This window comes from Monomorium pharaonis, chromosome 6 (genome assembly GCF_013373865.1).
Source record: "Monomorium pharaonis isolate MP-MQ-018 chromosome 6, ASM1337386v2, whole genome shotgun sequence".
Classification (NCBI taxonomy): Eukaryota; Metazoa; Arthropoda; class Insecta; order Hymenoptera; family Formicidae; genus Monomorium; species Monomorium pharaonis.
The window spans coordinates 20,068,885-20,095,854 of record NC_050472.1 but is presented as its reverse complement, the minus strand read 5'-3'; the positions used below and the strand labels follow the sequence as shown (position 1 = coordinate 20,095,854).

Genomic DNA, 26,970 nt, shown 5'->3' with positions numbered 1-26,970 from the left:
ATAATATATTGTCTTGACTTCAACGTTTTATCCGTCGCAGAGAGCTTAGGCCATTATCTCACTCAAGCAATCGGCTGATAGCACGGATCGGCAAAATGTAAACGTGTTTTAACTATAATCGTAGGTCAGTGTAGAGTCATGTGTGAAATCTCTTCGATCGCGCTCATCACATGTAATATATACAGATAAGAATCGACGTCTGTATGCCGAAGATAGAAAGTATCTAGGATATACAAGTAGTAAACTTTTTATTAATATTTCCTATTAATTTAATAAGATTAGCCAATTATATTATACGATAAAGAAAGAGAGAATTGAACATATAACGGTCAAAGAGGTATTAAAATTAAATTTCTTTAATTTTATTTAAAGTATATAATTTGATATTCTTCAAATCTATTTGGGATTTTATTTCAAGTTTTTTTTTATAGATCTCTCTCGGAGATTTCGAATTTAATTTAAAATTTTAATATCTTTCAAATGTGGATATCTTAAAAATTTATGTTCAAGTTATATCTTTCCCAAATTATTTAAAACTTAATTTAGAATTGAATTTTTTAGCTCACAATTATAATTTCTTATTTATTTGAAATTTGAGAGAGCTATCGAAAATTGAAAAAAAAACTATTGTGAAATTATTACAACTTAATTTAACATTTTAAATACATATTCAGTACATTCAACATTTAACATTTTAATTTAGGACATTAACAGAATATATTGTAATTGAAATTATAAATGTAATCCAATACGCGGAATTTACTTTGTATACGATCGCTCTTTTCATTCGAAACGTACGTGAATTCCATGCGCAAGAGTCTCGGTCCTTACCGGAATTTGCCGTAGCTCCACCTGTTACCTGCGTCGGAATTTTTCGCAGAAACACAGACGTACGTAAAGCTACGTTCACAATTACGGCGATTTGTAATTGTACATCGCACACAACACAGGTCTTGAATCCCGGAGCCTTCGCCGAACCTATGTGTCTCCGCACAATTCTCATTAATCAAGCGAGAAATTCTTTTTCTGTACCACACGTCACGATAATTGAAACTACTTGATGTATCCGTCATTTGTGATTAATTATGATTAACGGTTTATTGCGTACCGCGCCGCTACTGACATCATCAATGAATGTCATCATTCATGAATGCCGGCGGCGCGGCGGAGCGATGCATTTTCCTGCGGTTCTTCTGACCTGACTTCTAACTTCCGTAAGATTCGCGTGTCCAGCTCCCGCGGACTCGTACACAATCGCCGAGTCGAATCACCTCTCGGCTTGAATGCGACGTCGCCGTGCAAGACGATCGACAATGGCCAATTAGGGCAGGGCAGGGCAGAGCACAGTAAAGCAGAGCGGAGCAGGCACGTCTTTTGGACAACTGTTACGCTTTCACAATATGGCCACCAGCGGCAGCTGCGTTCCGGGAGCACCTTTTCCTTCCGCGATCGCCATCCCGCGCACTTTCGTCTCGTACGTGAAAAGACGTCGAACCCTATAGAATATTTTGGATCGGGTTGGGCTAGGTCGGGCAAGGACCACGCGTCGCCAGCTGTCGTACCCTCTTTTCTTTATCCAGTCACTTTGCCTCGACATGGACGCGTCAAATCGTATTTATTCAACGCGTGACCATATATGTATTCGATTTACCTTTCCGGTCTGTCTTTTCTTTTTTCCCTTTATGCGATCAATCGCGTAACGTAATGGTTGAATTTTATTATTAAGTAGCATGATTTTCATGCAGAGAATCCACCGTCAATGACACTCTATTTCTCTCCCTGAAGGCTTCTCGTGTTAGCAACGCAGCGCTTCAACAGGTGTTTTCGAATCTAAGGTAAACGTTTTCCATTGCATTTCAAGGCTTCCAATCTTGACACAATGCACTCGATATATCTATCTCTCGAGGATTTTCAAGTCTCTCGAGTAGCAAAGTTTCAAGATAGTCTCATTCGCGTTCGCGAGCGCGATGATGATTTAAACCGTGTCGGGCTGAGATAGCACGTATGTACGCGCATCATTGTCCTCCTCGTGCTTGGCACGCAATACCGATGTCGATAAAACGTGCACCCATCCCGTTAGCGCGACGAGGAACACCGAGTCGCAATCTGTTTTCGTTCCTTTCTGCGACTTCTTTTGCGACACTTCGACGATATTGTCTTCCCCGTGGTGTTGCGCAAACTTACATACACGTGTGCCGATGACTTGAGATTATGATGATTACTCGTTTTGCCGAGCGTAAAAGTTACGAGTTTAGCTACTGACATATTGCGTGACAGGAATTTCGCGTGTGACCAGAATATTCGAGCTTCCTGTTCCTAGATTGTTTTCTTCCGGTCTTCCGTACTTTTTTTTTATGCTTGCAATCGTCTTTTCTTATCATAAATGTTAAAATGTTAACAGTGTTGAAATTATTAAGAATCCAAAGTGAAATTTTTATTATTTATAGTCGCTAGGAAAATTGTTAAATTATTGTTTTAAACTCTCTAAATAATAATTAGTGAAAAATCATTGAAATCTGTGAAAATACACTGATTTCAGTGGCATGTTTATAACTTGTCAATCATTGAAATAAATATATTGATTTTCACTGATTATACACTAATTCTGAAATAAAAAACACTAAAAATTAGTGGCTAATCACTAATTATTACAGTTATAAGTACCACTGCAATTCAGTGAAAATACCGATTGTAATTTAAAGAGAAGTTAGCTGAACGGAAATTAGTAAACAAGTACAAAAGATTAGAACAATTTAATATATTTGTACAAATAAATAATTAAATAAATTTTTATTACGTATTTTCAAAATAATACTTTAATTGCAATTTTTAAGAAGCTTAATTTTTTTTTAGAAAAAAAAGAGAAATTCTTGTTTTCGTACATTAACTAGTAAGGTTTTTCTTCGCGTAAGCAGAAAAAGAACGCTCGAAGAGTTAACTAATGACGCAAAAGTCGTAGACTGATACGAAATACTAGCACTATATCGAGCGGCTAGATCGCTGCGCTCCCGACTTCTTAAATTCACTTTCCGCAAATCCGCAAAGTATCGATAACAGTACCCTTCTATTTGAACACCATAGAAAGCGTTTCAATGTTACGCATTTTCGAGGACACAGACGGCTTACCTTGTAAATCACAGGATAGCAACCGGGTTGCGAAGTTGCGGTTGATGCAAACCGAGTACGGATAGGAAGAGAGAATTTTCACGGGGTAAGGGCTGTAAATCAAGCTTAATTTAGCAGGCGTACGGCCGGGCACGGTTTTCTCCGATCCGGCATACGGAGCCACGAAAACCGCCGCCAAAGACTTTTCATAAGCTCGGTGACGTAATTTAGTGTGTCTCGATGCGTACGTTCCCGGTACAAATGTCTTTTCGTATTACATAATACGCACGAAATGATTAGAGAAGTGGACGGTATTCATAGAAAGGAGATTAATCGGGCTTACATTTTATTTCGTTGCATCTTTGCACGCGTTACGGTGATAATATCCCCTGTTAAGACGTTAAGCCGATTTATCCGGCAGAATGAAGACAAAATGACGCGGCTCTGTAATACACATCTGCTCTCTCTCGAGTAATTATGCCTCGTAACGGATACGAGCGCCAACTCCTTATCCATGTGTCAACCTCTTATCAAATTCAAGGCCTCGCGGTGTCAAGCCCCACTTCGAATGGTCTTATTTCTTTTCTTCGTTGAATTTCTTCGCGAAAAGGTCAACGCGAGAAACGAATCTGATCGAATAACACGCTTCTTGTCGGACGTTCTGAATGACGATGAGTTTCGTTGTAACGTAGCACTACTGAAAAATCGTCATAATTCGTAAATGTATTTTCGTTCCCGTAATTGACGTTTAAGAAAATATCTCGGGGGATGACCTTCGGTCGTGTTCATGAACAATTTTGCAATTTGCGTTTATGAATTATGAGTATTCCGCGGCGGTGGCAACGGCAGGATGCAACATTTCTTTTCCGTTCTCTACGCGAAGGAACACGAAGTAACGGGAGAAAGAAAGAGCGCGCGCGCGCGCGCGCGCGACCGGTTTCGCGGTAATATTAATTTCACTGAATCAGCACTCGAGATAAAACTACTGTCAATGATTTATGGCCGCTCCTAAACAAATTATGTAGATCGCGGTGTTTGATTAGCGGCGAACGTGGTGCGCGACTCCGAGTACGTTGGCGCTGATAAGGCAACGCGACTTCGTCCCCTTTAACATTTGAAATTCATTTGAATCTGCCTGGCTTTTGTTTCACGAGATTGCCCCCTTTCGCGATTATCGTCTTCCCTCGAATTGGCGCTGTTCTCGTATGTACAATGACATCACGATCGATGTTATCTCGCATGCACGCGAACGCCGTAGTTTCGCATTCTTAATTTGTAGTACGAGTGCGCATGGAGCATTTGACAATGGCCAATTATCATAAAACATTTTCTAATTTTCAATGAGAAATAGATCAAGATTGTTCCTTCTATGTTCAGTGTAAGATATATTTTTCGATTTTTTGGGGGGGAAAATTATTGCATTTATTGAAACGAAATCTAACGTTCTTATCTAACGTACGCTTTAATGCGCTGATATTAAAATTTAATTGCGAAAAATTCATGCACGCAGAGAATTTTATCTTAAAATTTACCCTCAAAATAGTAATTGTAGGACAATGTGTGATTTTGATTTCGTTATACTTTTTAATAAAATTTATTAAAAGTATAGTAAAATTTACTAAAAAGTATAGTAAAATTCCTCGAGATCACATTATCCTACAATTACCAGATTTTGAGGGTAAATTTCAAGAGAAAATTCTCTCCGTGTGTGAATATTTCAAGATTTACTGTATTTCTCGCCGGGACGAGGAACAATACATCAAATTACAGCGTACTTCGCGAAAATATTCCTTCCACTCGCTAATTTAATGAACATAGTTCTTCGTCGCGCGATAGTGGCTCAAGAGGCGAAGTAGTAAAGGGAATGTCGTGTCTTTATCGTGGTGTGTACCACCATTGACCCCGCCGCTTTAATAAAGCAGCGGGTTTTCGACTCGATCTGTCTGGACACGCCCAATGATCCTTTCACGCTCCTTTTCCATCTCCCCGTCGCTCCCCGCCATCCTATTACCCTCTTTCTCTTTCTCCTTTTCATTCTCTCTCCGGTCGGCGCGCGCGAAACAAATTTCGATCATACTTCTGCTTCGTCCAGGAGAAGATACCGCCGCCACGCCAGCCGCCGGGGATCCTCGGAACGCCACGGAGTTCCGAAGTAATTAAACAGGTATAGTTTAGGTCTTCTTCGCGAAAAAAAAAAAGATTATACACTTCGCCTTAGACTTGTCGGCTGAGAGAAGTTTCGTGCCACAGGTGGCTCGAGTATCCCTCTCTCATATCATTAAAATATACAACTCCAATAAAAGGATGTCTGGCAACAAATTAATATTACATCGAGCACAAGTAATTACTTGATAAACATACGTGCAGTTTAATTCTTACTATCTAAATTACCACTAAAAAGAGTATTTTAATAATTTAATTTGTTTTCTTGAAGTACACTGAGCTTGTAATACATTAATTATAAGGGAAGAATTTAGTATCTTCAAAAGCTTTCAGTCGAGACATTTTTTTAACAGCATCCAAAATTTTATTTTATACAACAAAATTTAATTATTTTTACGAAATACAGTAAGGTAAAAATTATATTTGTTTACACTAACTAAATAGTTTTGTTCAGTACGTTAAACAAGTTATTTCGTTGTTACAGCAATACTTTTTTTTTTAGTGTTTTGCTTAGTTTTTATTCATCCTTCTTCTAATTTCTTTTAAGTAAATTTATATATTTGGAATCTTCAAGTAACACACGAGCAGCGCGTATTAAAAATTTTTTTTTACATTTCTATCTTTTTTTCTACAGCGCTCATGTCACTGCCAAGTTTCTCTTAGAAAATTTTATGCATGAGTTCCTCTTTTTATTGATATCCTCAATTTCTTTGTCTTTTTAATAAGCAATATCCAAATGCGCAAGTTTTCTAGCATTTCCTTCCGCGTTTTTTTCCAATTTCGGTGCATCGCCAATTTGAACGGTTCGCCGTTCTGTCGGCGATGCACTCAGAACCACGACTACGAGTCGTTGCGGTAAGGGAAAAAAAGAACTGGACTCGCTTTATAGGAAGAATAGAAGGTTCCGAACCGTTCGAGGAAAACGAGGACGAAATATTCCAGGCGTGCTTCGCTGAGATAGGGACTTGCAATCACTGTTTGAACCTTTGCCAAGTGTTGCCGTCGCTCTAACCCCCTTGCGACTCCTCCATAGTCCAACTACCTCGACAGCTTCTTCCCTCCTCGAGACTTCAGCCTGTCGTTCATTAATAATCGCGTGCCTTAATGGGTCGTAAGTCGTTACGGCAAGTTAGTTCAACACCCCCAAATACGTTCGCTGTATTCGGGTAAAGTTTCTTCATCGATTATAATGGCTCACACTGTCCAACTGCATTGCTGTTGTCTGATACAAAAATGAAAGAAATAACGTGTGTCTTATTCAGCAAATCGATGCCGTATCTTTCTCTTGCGAGATAGAAAGATGAAAAGTATATTTTCACGTAAAATCGCCGAAATTGCGATGACCTGTTCTTTTTTATACAGAAAACAAAAGTACAAAGATGCTAGTTAATATAAATTCGATATAAGTTTCAAACCTGCGAGCGCTCTGCTACGATAAATCGATTTAGAAATGTGTAAGGAATTTTACACGGAGAAGATTACTTTCAAGAAAATTGTTTTACCCTTCTTTTCTTTGTGCAGCCTACACTTTCCATTGAACAGATGAGAAATCTATAATCATACGGCGTAATAACAATACGTAATATTATGAAATCGCGAGATTATCAAGAATAATTCGTATTGCCGCAACACATCGATATATCTGTTTCATCAACAATGGTAGCTGTAATAATCCTGTGAATTTCATCCATCTTAACGCTATAATGGTGTAACATCAATAATACTTTATTCGCATTACATTATCAGCGATATTGAATATTTGTTAAAGCCCCATTGCCTGAAACTTGGAGATTGCACTCATACTTAAGAATTCTTCGTATGGACGTGAAACGAGAGAGATGAATAAACTGTTAAATATGCCGGGAGAATTATGCGCGTTATTTGTCGCATTTCGTGAAAAATTGCCGCACAAGTTATTGTTGTATGTAATTTATCGGAGCGATCGCGGCATGGCATCGTTTAAAATGTAACATTAAGAATGGTGGGTAACACACGAGTGACACACGTGCGTATGACGCACAACGAACAGACTACTTAAAGCGCCCGTTCCACAAGAAACACACACCGTGGGGGCCTCCCGGTGCTGCACCGTTACGTAACGTTCCGGTAGGGCGTGTTCTCACTGATAAATTCCATAACGATCCGAGTATGCGATAATCACGATTCGTGATCGAAAGATCAGCTGAAGAGAACGACTCGTCGATCAAGCGTCGAGCGGCCGAAAAAAAGAAAACGGAATTTGGTGGAAAAAGTTGCGTTACTTTAAGAGTCGCATTAATTTAACAAATACGGCTGGATTGATAACTTCGTATCGACTTCTATCCCCATGTCGATGTCTGCAGTATGCCCCGATAGCGAGCGTAACAATGCGCGCGATCGCATCTCGCCGTTAAATTTCTGAACGGCTTGCAATATCGTAGCGAAAGAAAAAGAAAAAGCGAAATTGCTTGAACTTTATTGAGGCGAATTTTACTTCTGTAAAGTCGAATAATTGGGAGAATTGTGATTATTGTATCCTTCTCATTTCTTTATTAATTTATTCCAATATATCATTCAAAAAAATTTTTGGCTGATATAGACAGATTTCTTGATATTATAACTAAAATGTATCGTTAATTTTTGTATTAGTATACAATTTTGGCTGTCACGTATAAAATTTGAAAATTCTGCTTCTATCAGAGATTAATTATGTGCAATACATACACATATCACAGTATTTGCTAATTATTTATCTATGTCAGCTATATTTGACATACATACATTTTTTGTTGTAGTTGCAAGATCATTTTTTTGAGTGATGTATTAATTATTTTATAGTATAATTTATATTATTATTCTGTTATTTTTATATCATTTGACACGCATTGCGTTATAACTTATTATCCATTTTACATAAATTTTACAAATTTAACTTGGAATTTAGAAAGAATTCCATAATTAATTAGAATTATGTCTAATTCCACATTAAAACCGTTTGTTTTTCTGATCTGTTATCGTTTGCAATTTAAATTTCAAAGTTATATATCTATTAGCATTTTACTCTTTGGTTATCACGTATTCATAGAAACTGTTGATGAGTTAATCGGTTTTTATCCGTGCAAATATTTGTCACCTACTTGTCTTTAAATTGGATTTCTCCCATTGGATGTACCCTAAATCGACAGAAAGTCAATTTTCTCATGACCTATTTTGACATCAAGAAACTTCGATCTGCCGAATATTACGTTACGGTTGCGGTTAAAAGATGATGAAACGTGCATGTCCAGTATAAATGGCGTACGTTGGCTAATTTCTTGTAGAGAGTTCGAATAATTTGACGTATATGTCAACGACAGAGACATTAAATATTTAATCATCGATCTTTATATAACAAGAAGCACCATATAAATCAAGAGATTATTAGAAAAAAAATATAGACATCATCGGATATATAATTCTGAAATATTCGAGACTTTATCTAGGCTTTATAAGCTTTTAATCAGATTGACTAGGTATAATTATCGATTTCATAAACGCAAGGTATTTAAAGGTAAGCCTTCTAACCTGGCGAGCGGCTTCCATCGTAAATCTTAGATATTCCATATATGCTTGCTCGTTACGACGTTGCGCTAGCTCATTATTAAATGATATCAAAGTTTTCGGTAGCCATTTAACGTGAGTAGGCACGCGTGACAGCCGTGCACTCCGCGACTGACCCACAAAGTCGGACTTTCAAGTATCTCCAGTGAAATAATTCCAATAATTTCCAGTCGACATGCATTCTATTTCTCTGCTCCATTTAAAATTCACCGTGACAAATCTAGTTTTACTTGTATTGCTAATCTATCAATTATGTAATTACGTCGCACGCAAATATCACACGTTATTCTTGCTGCAGATAAAGAATTTGAAAGAGGAATGTAATTAAAATGATAGCCTCCAATATATTGAAGAATTTATTCGTTTTAAATCGGTTTATTAATACTTGAATATTCATACTCTGGAATTTGGGGTTTGAAGTTTTTGATTTGTTTCATCGATCATGACGGATCTTTCCCATTTACCAGTGGGAACATTCCAGGCAATGATCTTCAAATAAGATTAATATTTTTAACAAAAAATTATATGAAATTATATGAAAAATACGGTAGTTTGATAGAACGTTATTTTATAAATATAATATCCGTATTAGAAACTGTATGCGCATTCTTATGGAATATTATCACATAACGAGGATTATTTCGTTTCGAGGAGATATTCTCGGCGAAATATGTGATATTCGTGTCTTTCTACCACTCGCTTTATGTAGCGGTAATCGCTGTCCATATACCATTCAGCGAGATTTATAATGCAACTGAGTAAATTCGCTTGTTAAGTTAACCTGACAAATAACGCAGCCAGAAAATTTATCCGTACGTCCATTTTACATATCCCGTTTAATCTTGCGGTTGGATGACAAATTATCCCTGCCCGTTTAATTTATTCGGCACATAATTTTTGATCCGTTTCCATCTCTTCCGAATTATGTCTCCGCTAATGTAAACTTCTTTATTTTTGGGTAGAAAAGGTAATTTCCAGGTAATTTTCATATTTTGTTCTCGGGGGGGGGGAAAAAATTACACGACAAATCGAGTGTCGATTTGATGTTCACGAAATTCCCCGTCGCTCGTACGCTCTCCGTCATCATACTCGTCTCTCATTACATTATGTACTCTATCTTTATTACGTTTATTTTTACTTTTAACCGTAATGGGGATAACGAGTTTATTGCTGAATGGCGGATCGATTCGATCGCCGCACACCGCGATAATGCACGGTGCCGGCGTGGTATATACACTTTATTAGACCGTATATTATCATCTCGCGGGCTCGGACTTTCACGTTTCCGCAGAAAAACACTTATTTCGCTATCGCGCGGCCGCGGGACCATTTCCTACGGCCCGCTATCTCGGCCGCGCCGTCGAGTTTTACGTTGCTCATTCGTGTTCACACGATAACTCTTCCCTTGAATCCCTTTCCACCTTTCCCACATCGCCTCTTCGCGACCCGGCGCAGGGAGGCGTATGCTAAACACCTGTGTTCACACCGACGACGGTGGCCTCTTAAATGGGACGTATCGACCTACCTCGAGAAAAGAATGAGAGACCGGGGTCTCTACGAGTTCCCCGTAGCACTAACCCGAGCGTTTATTAGCGCCGGAGCCTAAATATGAACAGCTGGCCTACACCTTGTTTGACTATGAATTGCCGGTTGTCGATGATAATGATTGGAAGTAGCCCGCGCTCGGCGGCTTCGATCGTATTGCGCAATCTTAAGATATTGATAGCGAAGCAAGTGTCTCCGGAAAGTTTCGCGGATTGATTATCAACCAAAATGTCCCGGTTATTTTTAGAGAGAGAGAGAGAGAGAAAGGGAGGGCGGAAAAAGGTAATAGAACAGACGTGCTAATAACCCTGATGAAAATTGTTCTTTTACAAGAAATAAATAAAGGTGCAGTCGAAAGTGGCACGTTTAAACGTCTCATCTCGCGATTCCGATTGATTCCATTAATTCTCTCCAAATACCGCAAGCTTCCCCCCGGTTTTACTCGCGCGGGCGAGACGCTCGCGATTTGCCCGAATTCCCCGAATAATCCATGCGCGTACGGCGATGAGAATAGTCCTGGTTGCCGGCACACGGGAACGCCGACGACGGAAGCACCACGTTAAACGACGGCACTATTATTGGAGCGCGGGTGGAATTACGTTACGCTTGTCTTTTATTAGCCGACGGCAGCCTAGCCTTTGCCGTGCTCTCGCACGCTTCTTCCTACTTCAGTCCGTCGCGAGGCGAAACTCCCGCGGGATGACTAAGACTAGGTCTGCCCGCTCTCCTCTTTGGCACCGCTCCAGGACTACTCTCCGCCGAGAGATAGATTTTACCCATGACTCCCCTTTCCCCTCCACGTCTTTCATTTTATCTTCCCATCTCTCTGTCCGTCCGCCTCTATCGCTGTCTTTGTCTTTCTCTCCAGTATTGGCACAACCTTGGCCAAGCCAGGTACTGCTGTCATTGCCACTTGGACTGGACTATCTCGACGGTGATCTTTTTTTGGCCGAATACTCCACGAGAGACGAAATATCTGATTTTGTTCACCACTGAACTTTTCCTTCTCCCGGTATTAAGACGGGAGCTACTTTCATGCAATTTTTTTTCGTTCGCGTTTGAAATCAATGTCATATATTGGTCTTGAAAAAAAAAAATATATATTCGGTTGTATTCGGCTCGTTGACTTGACTTTCTTGCGTTTCGAAAAATTAACGCAACGCGCGTGTGTATATAATTATATGTCTGCATTAAATATATCTTTCTTTAGTCTATCGAAAACATTCGGAATAGTTAATTGATACATTCGCTGTAATGCAGGTTTCAATCGTGTGCCAACGTAGATCATGCGAGATTTTCATCGCCGCTAGGATAATATCCGCATCATATAATTATCGATAACTGGAACGTTGGTTGCGATAAAGTGCAAGGTGCTCGAGAACCGTACGTGTTTTTTTCGCAGTGCTGCAAATGTTAATCGCTGCAAATCGTAGGAAGGAGGTTAATTTTATTTTGTATCGTAATTTTCATGAACGAGTCCGACTGATTTCTTTGATAATTTTTGTTGGAGCAATATATATATATATATACAGATAAATTATACAGATACACGAATATTCAACCCGTTTTAGCCAACATAGACATTTGTATATACGAGTATTAGAGAGAGAAAGAGAAATAAGAAGAGAATTAAAATTTTTTTGCAACAAACATTTCGACCGCAATAGAATACGAACTTAACATTTTAAGAAAATACTACTCATACAATAATTTCTTCCTGGAAACTTATATTTAGTTTTGTTATAAATTTGAATAAAAATAAAGGATATTGAATAAAAAATTTTAAAATTATCTGAACTATTGCGTAAGAAATTATGATACTTTTTGTTAGAGTCATTGAACAGAATAAAAAGTGTAATTTTTTTATTATTGAAACGTATAATATTGGAGTTTAAAGGATTTTGACAAGTGTGGTAAATCTATCATTTGCCACAACCCTCTTTTCCCCTCTTTCGGGTATTTCCGTCAAATTTTCAGACCTCCGGTCCTCTAATTGTCGAAGCGCAAAGAGAAATCGCAAGTAGTAGTAGGAATATTACTATATACGTGTGCAAATGGCCCTCGCGTACATACCCCATGGCCGGCGCGGCAGGATTTATGGCAAACGGCTCGCCTGCGAACAAAAATGCGAGTGGAAAGTGGCCTTTTGCCGCGCGGAGCGACTTGTAAAATTCTAATCTCGCATTATCTCTCGGCGGCGCGTACGTTCTCCTTGCATATTTCGCGTTAACCACATTATATACCTCGCGCGGCGGGCACGATGTGTGGTGGCGGGTCGAGAAATCTAACGTAGGGGAAAGTACGACATAACGAATCGCGCGCCGGGCGAACCGCCGCCGCCGCCGCCGCCGCTCGTCGGCGTTCGGTATCGCTGAGATTTACGCTGACCCCATTCCACCGTCCTAAATACGTTGTGCAAAAGTAACACCGCGCTAGCGAAGCGCTAGACCGCGCTAGACGCGGTTCGGGAATCGGAGCGACGAGCGCGAGCGCGAGTGTGGAACGGAGCCAGGCGGCTCCGATCAGCTCGGAAAGTATCGGCGTCTCAGTGATATATGAATAAAATAAAGAGCGGATATACAATCGAAACGAGCGGTACGTGTGCCCTCGCTCGGGTGGCACGCGGATATTGTTTCAGAACGCGATCGAATCTATCCTTGATGAATAGCGACAGCGTTGAAATTGGATCGACCGGTTTCATTCTGCCCGCGCGGATATATATGCTCGGACAAACGTCGTGGAATTTGAATCGCGGTCTTTTCACTCAACTTTATTTTTAGACAATTGAATTTGTTATTCCTTATGATGATGTATTAATTAGAAAGGGGCACTTTTTAGGTGACGTCAGAGACATGTATTAATACGAGAGTGGAATTCTCGCGTGTCGGATTGACGGCTTCCACTTGGTAAAGTAAACCATCGAGCTGCGGTAACGTGTGTCGTGGGAGTGACGCGTCACGTGGTGCGGGGTCTTTAAAACTGACTTGTCCCGGGAGAAAGTCGCCTTTTCCACTCGCCGCTCGCCGTCTTTTCCAATTCCCGTCGATTACGCGCCACTGAGAATTGCACAATCGCGTATCGGACGATTTGCGGCCCCGTCCTCCCCCCTGCCCCCCACCCCCAGGGGAAAAGACGGGGAGACACAAGAAACGGCGAATCGAAGCTGCGATGCGGATCGGAATCGGAACGGGATCGTTCGGTGGATACCCGGGGTTTTTTTCTTCCCGCCAGTATCTTTCAGCCGGACGATTATCTTTGTATCTTAACGTCGAGATATTGCATCTTAACGGAGATTAGATATGCAGGTTCAACAAAGTTTAACCCAAAATTAAAGGCGCTTTTTACGTTAATTATCTCGACGTGCGTTAATTTAGACTCAAGTCGTGTATTGCATTTCTTCTCGAAACGCTATAAGCAAGATATTTTATTTTAACATCTCTCTTTTTTTCTCTCTCTCTCTCTTGATGTACAGTTTCCACGAGAAATCTGGACCACGCGATACGTCGAATCTTGACGATAAAGTCACGAACGTGTCGAGATACCAGATATCTGCGCGTATGTTTCGTAATGAATCGGGTTAATTAAAATGAAGATTACTTAACGACGACCTCGTCGAATGCCTATCTTTATCCGAGCGGCTTCACATTTAGCAGATTAGGCCTGAATTCGCCTTTGAATAATACCGTTGATGAACCAATGGAGGCTTTTGCGTTCGTCAACGTCGGAATTTCGTATTTGGCGAGAATATCTTCGAGAGTCACCGAGGCGTTCCGCACGATTGACAGGACAATTCTCGGGATCTGCCCCGTAGCTTTTCGCTTCAGCGACTCTCGAGAGTAGGTATAGCTGTGCCAAATAATTGAATTGAGAATTGCAGCGTCGTGCGCCGTTCGCGAGAGGCCTTGACGTTGTATAATTAAAATGGAATCGCTTAGGGTAACACATATCGAGTGAAATTGATTTTTAAAGACTAAAGGAGACAATTTCTTTTATAAACGGAGAAAATTTTATAGTAAAAATTACTATGGTAAATAGTAAGCGCGGACCAAGGTGAGAATTATGAAAATTTTTACTATGTTTTTCATACTATCGTAATATTTTACACTACTTATGGGATTATTCTCTGAAATTTCTTCTTATGATCTGTAACTGCTATTGTACATAGTAATTTTTACTATAAAATTTTCTCCGTGTAGCATTCAAACACGTTTTCCTTAACTTTGATTTTTCTAATTTTTAAATAGAAATTTCCATTTAGGAATATTAATGCTCTAATTGCGAATGTCTTGGAATAATTGTCATTCTAATTGGAACGAGAATACTTGAATAATCCATGTCGTATAATCTCAAGTATAATTAAATAAGTACTACAATGTAACCATGCATACGTTACATGAAACGTATGAATATTAATGAAGGACGAAATCGTCTCCGCTCCAAGTTTGTTAATTATCTCATGTTACGATAATGATATTTTATAATTTTATATTATTGTCGTAAGATAAGATAATTAACTCTTATATTTGCACTATTTTACATAAAGCGATATCGTTTTCATTGAGCGTGAAAAAAGTATCAATGGTTATTCAATGGTTTCGAGATATGCCTCGTATGACACGAATATATCACTTTATTATGTAACGAAAGAGCATTCCGAGTCACTCGTCATCGCGTTACAATTATCGCACAGTACATCCGCTGCAGAGAATATTTACGACTCTTTTCGAGCCCCGACGATACAAAAAAGTCAGTATAAAAATACGTCGATCGGCGGTGGAGAGATTCGCGCGCGACTTTTCGAAGACGTCACGACGGCATTATTTTAACTCACGCCATTAAACGTGACACGATGACTGATAAGTGGGTGGGCGAGCGGCTTTGACCCATTAATCGCGACGCCGAAAGCACGTCGGATTAATTATTGTGCCGGATGTTTAGACGTTTAGGGCTTCGATTACGAACCAGCGCGTTCTCGCTCTCGCTCTCCCTCTCTCCCTCTCTCCCTCTCTCTCTCTCTCTCTCTCGTGTAAATTCCGAGAATAAGATTAGCGCACGCTTCAAAACGGCGAGCTTCGGATCGCGCGACCTCCGCACGTTTCGGATTCGCTCGTAATTGGCGAAACGACATTTTCGTCTCGTCGCATTTATCGCGCTCCTCGCCGCTTCCTCAAATTGCGACTGCATTTTTGTTTCGGGTGGAAGTATATATTATTCTTTGACTTTATCAGCGTTTTGAGCATTACGTGAAAAAAAAAATGGAAAAAAAATTCCACTACCCTCGACGATCTCCGTTTCCCCAACGGTGGCGGATTCCCGGTGACGATCGGATTTCGCCTACCAGGCCTATCGGGAACGCATGACACGAAGCGCGACATTGCACTTGCATAACTCCGACCGACCGACCGACCGTTCGTTCGTTCGTTCGTTCGTTCGTTCGTTCGTTCGTTCCGCGTTTCCACACCACGTTCGTCGCGAGGGAAGACGACGCGATTCGAAAACAGCCGCAATTCACACGTGGCTCCTTAACGCGTTGCTTCAACTCCCGACTATTGAAATTCTTTAGCAGATCTGCGTACTAATGCCGTGGCATGTGTACGGTATGCAAACAGTGAGCTGGAAGACGGCGGAATAGCTGGAAAACTTTAAATTGTCTTGCGTGGAGGAACTCCGCGCGCGCGAGCAGATTTTTAACGTTGCCTCGTAGCCCTTTACGCAAAGTTCTCTATGTACAGCTGTACGGTTTCATGAAGATTCTTTAAACTGTTTGTTGAAAAGCTATCCTCTCTAGCAGAAGATATTCTCAATATGATTTTACAACAAAACGGCAGGATATTACACGGAGATGGGAATAGTTATTAAAGTTTTTTGATAAAAATTGTTTACCGTTGGGAATAAATGTTTTAAATATTTATTTAATTTATCTTTTCCGATCAGTGGTCGGTCTTTTTAATAAAGTCGTATTTGATATGATTGAGGTATGAATCGATTGAACTGATCAGATAATATAAACATTTTTCGATATCACAAGATCGTATTTATACTTCCATGGACTTTTTGCCGTTCTGTTTAGGTCTGTTTGATCAAAATGTACTTAATTTTCTTACGAACGTTTTGTTTAAACATTTTTTTTCTTTCTAAAAGCCCCCTTTTCAGGGCACATTTTTTAAATTTATAATTTTTTAGAACTTTTTTATTATATTGATATATCTAAATGATATAACCGTACATAAATTCGAAGAGAACAACCGGATTAAAGTTGCAATAATTTGAGGTGAAAACTATTTATAAAAGTGACGTAAAAAATCTGCGAACATCCAAGAGTGCCGGGCACGCGGCTCCTACATGGCTTAACCTAGCCCAATAAATTTCGCTCGATCGCCAGAGACGTTCGGTCGTTTACCTCGTCCGCGAGTGCCGTTTCCTCCGAAGAGAACGATGCACCGTCGTACATCTAATTTTCATCCTTTTTACCTCCTTTGTCCCCGCCTCTCGCGTCGGACTCGCTTAGAAGGAGGCGCTGACGACCATCACGGAAATAGAAAGCGACGCTCAGACCGACCCGACACCGTCGACAAGTTCACCCGTGTTGAAAAGTCAGCCTCTTTAGACTCCTCTCCCGGGATCCGTTTACTTGTCGACGACAACGACGACGACGACGACGACTACGACCCAGTCACGGAATTAGGCGACGACCCTCTCGTCGCCGATCGGGGAACCCGGGGCGATCGTTAATTCTGGAGATAGCTTCGGCCAGACTTATAGAGACTTTTGTTTCCATCGCCGGCCGGCTCGCGTCAACGCGTTTATTTATATACGCGTACGACGACACCGTCAGATATTTGTCGCGTTCTACCACGCGTACGTGTCACCGTTCTTCTTGTCGCTCCTTCCGCGGATAGATGCAGCTTGCGCGCGAACGAGAAATCAATCGCGTATTATGCTTGCGCAAACAGTCGCGTACCGGCGCGGCAACATTAGCGCGCGAGCGATAACGTAATGTAAGTCAAGATTGTAACTCGTAATTAATTTGTGTTGCAAATACGGGACCTCGACATTTATCGTGGTGCACCAAGATCCCCGAAGAATGTTTAACGCCTACCGGGCGTATAATATCTGTTGCTAATTTGATGCTGAATTTTATTTTATTGTCGAGATAAAAAAAAAAATTACGATGTTACGGCGCGATAATTAACGAGCGCGAGACGATGCGCTAATTAGCCAGGCACTATTTCAGTCTCCCCGATCGCTTGACGAACGAGCCTTCAATAATCCGGCTTGCGCTTTCACGAGGGAGGCGATTGCTCCCGATCTTTCTCTTTAAATTGCGGAATGCATGCGGTCACTCGTCGCTCAACGTAATTCTTTGAAACGAGTTCGATCAGGCACCTGGCTGAGAGACGCTCGCTAATTATGAAAAATTCTCTTTTGAATGACGAAAATCGTTAGAAGCCAGTTTAGAATATCGCAGAGATTAATATTACTATACAGAGAGAAAGATTTCTTTAAATTTAATAAACCGTTTTGTTCAATAAATTTTATTAAATCTAAAGAAATCTGTGTAAAATTGATTAAAACCAAAGAAATATGTGCTTTGGAATAATCGAACAAAAAAACTGTTTATTAAATCTAAAGAAATCTTTCTCTCTGTGTCTACATAACAGATAAAATAGAAAAGTATTTTATTTTCTTACTAATATGTTATTTAAAAGATTTTTTTCTTTGACATTTTTATAACTTGTTAAAAATGTGAGATTATTTTTGTAATTTTGTTTGAGATCTCTTTATTATGTTGATTTAAATGACACGATCGTATAGTAAATTCGGATAGCAAAGTGAAGGAAAGAACAAGGTGGAATACGTATGAGATCCGTGATTGCGGATTGGTGAAGGTTCTTTTCGAATCTGTTGCAGATCCTTAGAGGTTTTCCACCAACATGGAAAAACGCATTCCGAGCTTCTGAAAGCTCAACGCAACGCCGGTGGCTGTGGATTAGGGGGACCTCTGAGATACCCGAATTCTATTATCCTGTGGCTACACTGCAATAAGGTACGTGCGTGGTTTTTTCAATAAGGTTAGACTTGGATACGTCAGCGATCGATATTAACCTACTACTGTCACAGACAGACCGATGGTGTATTACTAAAATAACAACGGAACTATGCCCTCTGTTTGAGCATCGCGTTTTCCGGATCATTACTTCTCGCAATTTGTCTCTGTCAATACATTTTATTGCTTCTTTATTCAATCTTTCTTTGTATAAATCTCATGACGGGCATTTAGACATAATAGGTTCCTACTATCTTCAGACTAATATTATTTTTGTAATAAAAAAATCTAACATTTGCTAAAAAGTTTAAACGTTCTCATATAAAATTTTTGATTTGATTTGACAAAAGATAATATAATTCTGATATAATAAATTATCTTTGATTTGTTGATTTGAGAAGTTAGATCACCTTAGAAGGCTAAAATTATATCATTTTTCTACATTTTTGGGGGGAAATGGCAATCCATTTTAAGGGTTTTGTCGTACATATTTTGAATAAGGTTTACATTTTTTAAATTTTTATTACAAAATGTCCATTACGTTCTCAATTTTTAATCTGCAGAAAAAAAATTATGTTGGATTATACATAAAATTTGCTAGAGAAGTAAGGATTTTTTTAAATATTGATTTTTGACAAAACGGTGGTTATTTGAAAGTTTATTTTTCGGTCAGAAGCGAGCATAAAGATGTCTCTTAAAAATTTTTATGATGTCAAAAAACAGTTACGTACTTCTCTACATTAATGGAAAAGAAAGATTATTCAAAATTTTAAATCATTTCGATGAAATAAATGTGTGAACACATATGTTTTGACAAATACTTTTTCAAGAAAGACCTTTAAAGTTTTGAAATGTGATGAACACTTAGAAAAAAAAACTTATATTAACCTTTAGTCTACTATTCTTGCACTACACATATGACAACCCTTTCCCCAATCCATATCTTTTTTAAAGGGTTGCTTTCATTTTTTTTATTTGAGTGATTTTCAAATCTTCCGGGTGATTTCCGACATAGAACGTTCGGTCACGCTCACGCGTCAGGTGTCCTTTAATGTAAAAATTATATCACAATTGGCGCCTATTTTTCATTTTACATCTTGCATAATGGCAAGATACCGAAGAATCCATTGTTGCAATGGTATGTGGCGATATTTGCCGTTATATTTAAACTTTACTACAAAACCCTACCTTAGGTTAGGTACCCACCTACATCACTATAAAAATCCCGATTACCTTGCGAAAACTATTTCTAAGAATATATCAGGATATTCCATTGGGAAATATACACAAAGGGTACGAGTCCCTTTCGTATACCTGACGCGCTCCACTTCTCGGAGAGAAACCTGACCGCTCTCCAGCGCTCTCAGGTATATCCGTCATAACTCGTTAACAAATCGGAATTTTTTATCCGGAAAAGAAGATTATTCCTAAGAAGAAGTATCGATTAACCAAAAAAAAAAAAACTTTTTTCGATTTTTTTGAAAGTCCCAAAGCGATCTAAATTCCCTTAAGGAAGAAAAAAAAAGTTTACTGTTGACCATAAAACGCTATCACGTCGTGCGTAGTTAAAAGTTTATTGTGCTCGTACAGGATTCGCTTTATCGACATGCTAGAAGCGCCGCGCTAATCGACGGCGCCCATATTCAGCGCGTCGTGATAAATGTTTTGTTTTATGGGTAGCGATAGAGAAAACGCCGAAGGACGGGAATTATTGTCGTTTACACAGCGGAAACGCGTCGAGACCGTCGGCGGTGTTAATGTATCGGGGATTACGTTTGGTATTTTATCGGACTCTGTAGTTTGCTGTCGCAAGCTGTTTCGGGTTAGCACAGGACGAGGTCGGCGGTAAGCTATCACCCGTTTCGTTTCTGGACTAAGGAATAACTGTATTCCGAGCTCTCGGCAGCGCTGCTCGTTTTCCTTGATAAACGATAAAGCTTATCGCCTTTGAACGCGGCCCGGTTCTGGTTTATCGCCAATGATAGGTCGGGATAATCGATGACGCCGCTTTCAGCGCCGCGGACACTTCGTTTCGCCTACTCTCATGAAAGAAATCGCTATCCAAGGCTTCTCATGACGAAGATCACAGAAATATTCATTCGGCTAAGCTAATCCGAGCTCTCTGACGGGGAGGAGGGGGGGGAGAGGGGAGAAGTTGTTAGGTCGAAAGTAAAACGAGAATCCCGGTAACGAAGATTATTTGCAATTTAACTGTAGCAAAAATACAAGTGAAAAAACGAAAAACAAAAATTATATGTAGAAAGTAGGCAAATATTACACGCGAACGTTTCTATTAATTATAATTTTGTGCGAAACGCTTTTTGCCCATATTGTATCTATTTGTTCCGACTGGCTCTCGGAATTACAGTCCTGTCAAGGTTGTCACCGTTCCTCCGACGAAATATTAAATCGCGCGTGCCTTGAATGAATGACACTTCGATCGTGAAAATCGAGCAGAATAATTACGACCCGATGATGTTGATTGCACGACCGTGCAAATTTATTGGGTCCAATATGTAATCTGCAGCGAATTTGGATAAAAACGGATCGAAACTTTGATTCTAGGGTATATACTAGGTGTTACTTCATCGGGAATGTTTACCGAGATATGGGCTCTAGAAGTGGCGGAGCGGAAGTTGCCGATCGGCAGCTACTGTCACGAGAGCTATCATTTCTCCAATAGCACTTTCCGCATTATTAATTTATCCGCGGTTCTGCTACGCCGACCTGCTCGTAAACGGGAAAGCAAATTAGGAAATACTCTCTGACAATAAATACCGGCCTCAGAATTGACTGCAGCTACCGCGGGATATCTCATTTCGACAGCTGCCAGACCAATTGACAGAAAGTCACGCTTTACAGAAACAGAGTATAAATATAATTATATACGATATGCGATGTGTGTAGCTTGAGATTTTTATTTATCAATTAGCACTTTCTCCGATTAATCAGGTATCTCAAAAATACGTCCTCGCTGCGTTACGTAACGAGAAAATCTGGACATAATTGTAGATTTAGTCCCTCACGGTCAAATCCGGCTTTTTTCTTATGTAATCTGAAAGACACGAGAGATTCTCGAGAGATGCATACGGCGTCGTTCTGCAGTTAAACTATCCAATTTACGGAGATTTATACGACGTGTTCGGACCTTAATTAATCCACGAATCGATTAACCTTCGTCTACGAGCGGGACTCGCTCGTCGTAAAAGTAAAAGCACCGCGGAGCCGGTGTATGCTAATACCATTGGGCGTTTCTGCACGATGTCAAAAATCGCAGAGGCCGTCTGGCACAAATACCGCATTTGCTCGAAACCACCGGTATCCTAGATACCGCGAAACGATCGGTGCCCGATGCGATTTCGAAATCGGAAGTCGATCCCTCGGCAACCTTGCCTGTACTGGTGCCCGGCTACTAACGGCCGTTTGAGAATTTCTTTAGCCTTACCGCAGACCTGCGGTTTAAAGACTTTCCCCGAGACGTTAAATAACGGCATGCTCACGGAGTAAGGTCCCGTTCACACCATATTTCTCAATCAGGCGGCCTGTGCCGTATTGTAATGCTCCAGGAATGAATGGGGTATATTTCTGGGGTACATATTTCGCAGAATACTCTTGGTCATTTAAAACCACTTTGTGCGATTTTATCATGCTTCTGCTGTTCACGAACGGCAATAACAATAAATATCTACGTTTAATAGCATGTACTACTTAAGACTGTCTTGTAATTCGATAACATCTTAATTTTTGTCTTTGACTTTGATTTAATTTTCGATAAATTTGAGGTTTGAAAGCTATTTTAGACTCGCTAAATATACTTTAAATTTAATTAAAATAATAAACATAAGTTTAGAAAGAGTTTGACGAATTGAAATGTTTGACGAATTATGTTTATTAAATGATAAATAATTAAAATTTCCGAATAATTTCTCTCTCTTTTTCTCTCTTTCTTTCTTATAATTAATTCTATTGTAATGTAATGAAGTCTATTAATTGGAACCAACAAATACCAGCATGATTTAAAAATATCATGTATTATTATAACGCTTCGAATTATTAGTGATGTCACTTCTATGGCGGCGTACTTTCTATAAATCCACCGAGAGGAAAGAGAGAGAGAGAGAGAGAGAGAGAGAGAGAGAGAGAGAGAGAGAGAGAGAGAGAGAGAACACCCAGTGTGAGAAAAGCTTAATGCAGCTTGTATACGTCACCGTTTTGTGCATGGATCACTGGCTGCGTTTCGCGAGCAGCCGCACTGGAATGCCAGATTTTTCAGCCGTGTTGCAAATACCCCCCTCCTCGCTTACCTTTCCATCGATCCTGTGCAATCACTTGCACACACGCGAACGATATGTACGAACGCATACAGCATCGCGCGGACGAACTTCCGCCCCTTCTCCACTGAGCTCTGGAGAGTGAGAGGCGATACGATTTGCTTTTCCCGTTATCGGCTGCAACCGCCACCTTTGATAGAGTGGATCGATTAAGTTCTCTCTCGCGTGATCGGGGATCTCGGTGCCCGAACTAGTTACGAAAGTTGCGAAAGAATGAGCGATTCCAGACGCTAACCATTCTGAGATCCCGAGATATTATGTGCCCCGAGACAAAAATCTATTAATCTGACTAAATTTTTCAATTTGTTTAAATTTCTTCACTTTAATATTTATACATTTAACTTGAATGTATAAAATATTTGAACTTTAATTCAAGTATTTATATATATTTAGCTGGAATGCCACAAGTACTTGAACTGAAGAAATTTAATCAAACTGAAAAATTTAGTTAAACTATTTTTCTCAGTGGATTTAAAATAAATATACGCATACAGGGATATGAATAGAAACGAGTGAAGAATAGAGTCTAACATAAATAAGGATAGCAACAAGAGACGTCGGTAAAATTATAGTGAAATAAATCCAGGGATATTGTTTCTTGGCAGAACTTTTTGCGCCGAAATGGTCGGCGACGCGATTAAAACTACACGTCGTCGCCAACGGTATCGGAACATCCCACACGAGGCATTCATGAATTCTTATCATTTCCGCACTACGTATCTACAACGTATAAATATAGCCCTACGCCAAAATTATCTTGCGCCTTGAATCACCGGTAATAATTTAGAAACCGGGACGGTTGTCGTGACACTCGGTCATTACATTTCAATTTGTCATCGCGGTCGTCTCCGATTTTATTAATGAATGTTTCGTGCTTCACGCGTGCCCTATTTTACTTCCGTGATAAATTCTGCATCCGTCTACAGAAGCGATTTCAGTATAATAACCGTTTTGCAAAGTTGAATGGGGGGGGAAATGGGATAAATTTAAATAAAAATATGAGTTTCGCCCACACGACGCACGTCGCCGAGAGGTTGAGCGAAAATTTACGAACGTTCAACGAGGAAATTGTTACTTTGCCGTCTTTCTCGATTCGTTTGTATATAGACCGTCGGTCGATAGAAGTCCACATCCAAGTCATTACGATCGCGACGATAATTTAATGGACGCGATTAGCAGTATGTTTATTTGCATGTATGTGTGGGTCACAAAGAAATTGCTTGATTACGATCGCTCTAGCTAAGAAATCGAATGAAACAAGTGAAATTAAATACAAAATGAGAATAATAAAACTTTATTAGCTTTATTAATAAATAGCTGTATTGAGAACATACCAATTAATTATCGTAAAATCGTTAACTTGGATAAAATACTTGGATAAAAAATAAATTTATTTATGACACTACAGTTCTGCCGTTGTAAAACTATTATATCAATTAATATTTATAATTTTGTAAGTTAATTTTTTATATCTATACAATTCTTAAATTTTTACAATTATATCGCCTTATACTAACCGAACAATTTATTTCAAATTTACGAACAATGCACAGTGAGTGAAAAAGTATGTATTACAAAATTCACTTTTACATTAAAATATTTTGCTAATAAATGCATCATCGGATACATCATAAAGCGACGTCGTGAGAAATCTCATCGTGTTCTTTAACATTCGTATTCTGCTACAAGCATTTCGTTACGTCCTCTCTTTTTCCGCCGAGATATCCGAGCACGTTTCCGTCTTAGAAACGAGAGTTTCCTGTTTGCGAAGAAGAAGAAGAAGAAGAAAAAGAAGAAGAAGAACGGAAGCAAGGAGAGCCGTGAATTTCACGAGCGTACGAAAACTTTCGAGTTTGGAACGAGGCGTGAAATAAAGAAACGGAAGTGAGAAGCGATGTCGTGACGGATAATCTGTGAAACGAATACTAATTATTACAATAAGGCGTAAATACACCTAATCGCACACATTCGCGACATGTGCTCGGTCGACTGTGCATCTCTTGCGCGTGATGTCGTTCCGCAAAGTTGCCGGATGCAAGCGTCTTGATGCTAGCTCGTTAAAGTTGAAGAAGGATTTGTGGCAGCGGCACATAAATCGGCGATATACGCGAATCACATCGGCTGGATACGTCGCGATTTTTCTGTCAGCTGCCATGGTTTAGCGTCACGGTTAGGGCCGGGGTCCCCAATTCCGAAAACGTTGATTCACATATGGGCCCGGCGCGGAGCCGTTATAACGCGGCAATTTCGTCTTACAAAGTCATTAAGGCTAACGAGACCGTTCGGCGATTTTTCGTCGAGAGCGATGCCCGCGATAACTCGGCCGAGATGCCGCATTTCGTCCGCATTGCGGATGCGAAAGCGCGGGTTCATGAAAAATCCCGGTGACGACAAGGCATGCTTTACGATCGCTCTAGCCGCGTTAAATTCTGCTCGAGACTGCCAAGTCGAAGGCTATCGCGAAAATTGCCCCGGGAAAGTCGATGCGGTTAGCGTATCGCCGTGAGCGGAATTTATACGAGGCGATTTTTCTGAGCAGGCAGATGGCAACAAGAGCCTCGCTCACTGAAGCCGATTTGCGAAGCGCTGGATTAGGCCATTAATACTAATTATTATGCAAGCGTGTTCAAGTGTGCGCAAATAAGTGCTTCCGCAAAGTGCCTCGCAGATCTGTTTTTAGAATGAAAAATTTTTCGAGAATTATCTGAACAAGTTTGTATATCTTTGATTTGTTTCGACTCTGAACTTTTTGAACAACATTTTTATCACGATTTAATTCAAACATGCCTAAATAAAGGCACTTGTACAATATATCTCGAAAATTAGTTTACACTTCAGCATTTTAATTGAGTCTATATGTACTTTGCATTAATTTTTGGTTATTTGCATTAATCACTGTTGTTTTAGTGGCAGAGAAAAATATGTTTGTCATACGAACGACGAACGAAAACATGTCGAGAAAATTTTTATCAGCAGCGCTTTACTAAATGTACGAAACGCTCTATTATCAGAATTCAAGAACGATTATTGTTTGTGACATCTCCACAACCCAGCTATTTATTCGTAAAATTATTTATGCGTACATTGATGTTTTCGCATCTCGAGTTCCCATCCAGCGATTCGTTTAGCTCTTCCCCAATCGGGAAGTTCAAGGCCACCGCTCGTAATATCATAAACATATACGCTTTCGTTCGTCCAAATAACGCCACGTGTGATCTTTTAATTAATAATTTAACACTTCTAAATATATAACCAAAGCTGTAAACTGAACGAAAAGTGTTACACTTTACTACGAATGTTTTTTGCATTTATTAGCATTGAATTATTCACGTTGAAGAAAAACATTTTTATTTTCTTTCCAATCAATTCTGTATTGAATCCACACGTGTGCGATTTTTTTTCGGGATAAAAAAAGTGAACGTGCGAAGTACCATGCGCGTGTAAACTGTTTTTCCGATCTAATTTTTTGCAAAATAATTTTTAATTTAAACTTTTATGGTTATATAAGTCATCGTTATGTATATTATAGGTCATCGTTTTATGTTTGTAAGAATTCATAGTAATTAATTCACTCGCCTAACTGATATTTTTACAATTTTAAATCAATATTTCATCATTTGCATAATGTATCAAGCCAATATAAGATATATAAAAATTCGTCAGATTCATTAAAATTACAAATAATTTTGATGTCAAAAGTTATTTATACTTTTACTATGGTTTGTAGGAATTAATTTAAAATCTTATATTTAGCATGTTAATATTAACGGCATTAAACAAGTAATTTAATAAATTCTAAAAATTCTTTTTTTAAGCAGTCGTCAATCCTGAATTAGGCTTTCAAAACTCAGAAGATCCTCTTCTGTGTTTCGCGAAATATTATGAAGGTGTAACCTCATTCTCAAATCACGTTCCAGATCCTACAAGCGGTATTTTATGACTCATCGTCCACGCAGACGCAAGTAAACTATGCAAATTTGTTAGAGAATTAAATCTGTACCTTCCAGATAAGGGTGTCATAAAATAGCACAGCAATTGCCGTTGCATATTGATCTATTTCACCTTAGAGTTGTTATTAGATTGTTTCTTTCTTAAACTATACTGTTTAGAAACTAACAAATCTTTTCTTATATAGTATATATATTTATTTATTTATTCTATTAAGAAAGTACATATACACATATACACTAAGAAAAAAAT

General features: G+C 39.4%; 1 protein-coding gene across 1 annotated transcript in view; it reads left to right on the top strand.

Moving 5' to 3' along the window:
- The window catches only part of LOC105833570 (tRNA dimethylallyltransferase), an 81,299-nt gene that overhangs the window by 26,922 nt on the left and 27,407 nt on the right, over positions 1-26,970 (top strand). Inside the window, exon 4 of the mRNA XM_012675406.3 lies at positions 18,304-18,439. Within this exon, the coding sequence (XP_012530860.2) occupies positions 18,304-18,439 (136 nt within the window). The remainder of the gene's footprint in view (positions 1-18,303; positions 18,440-26,970) is intronic.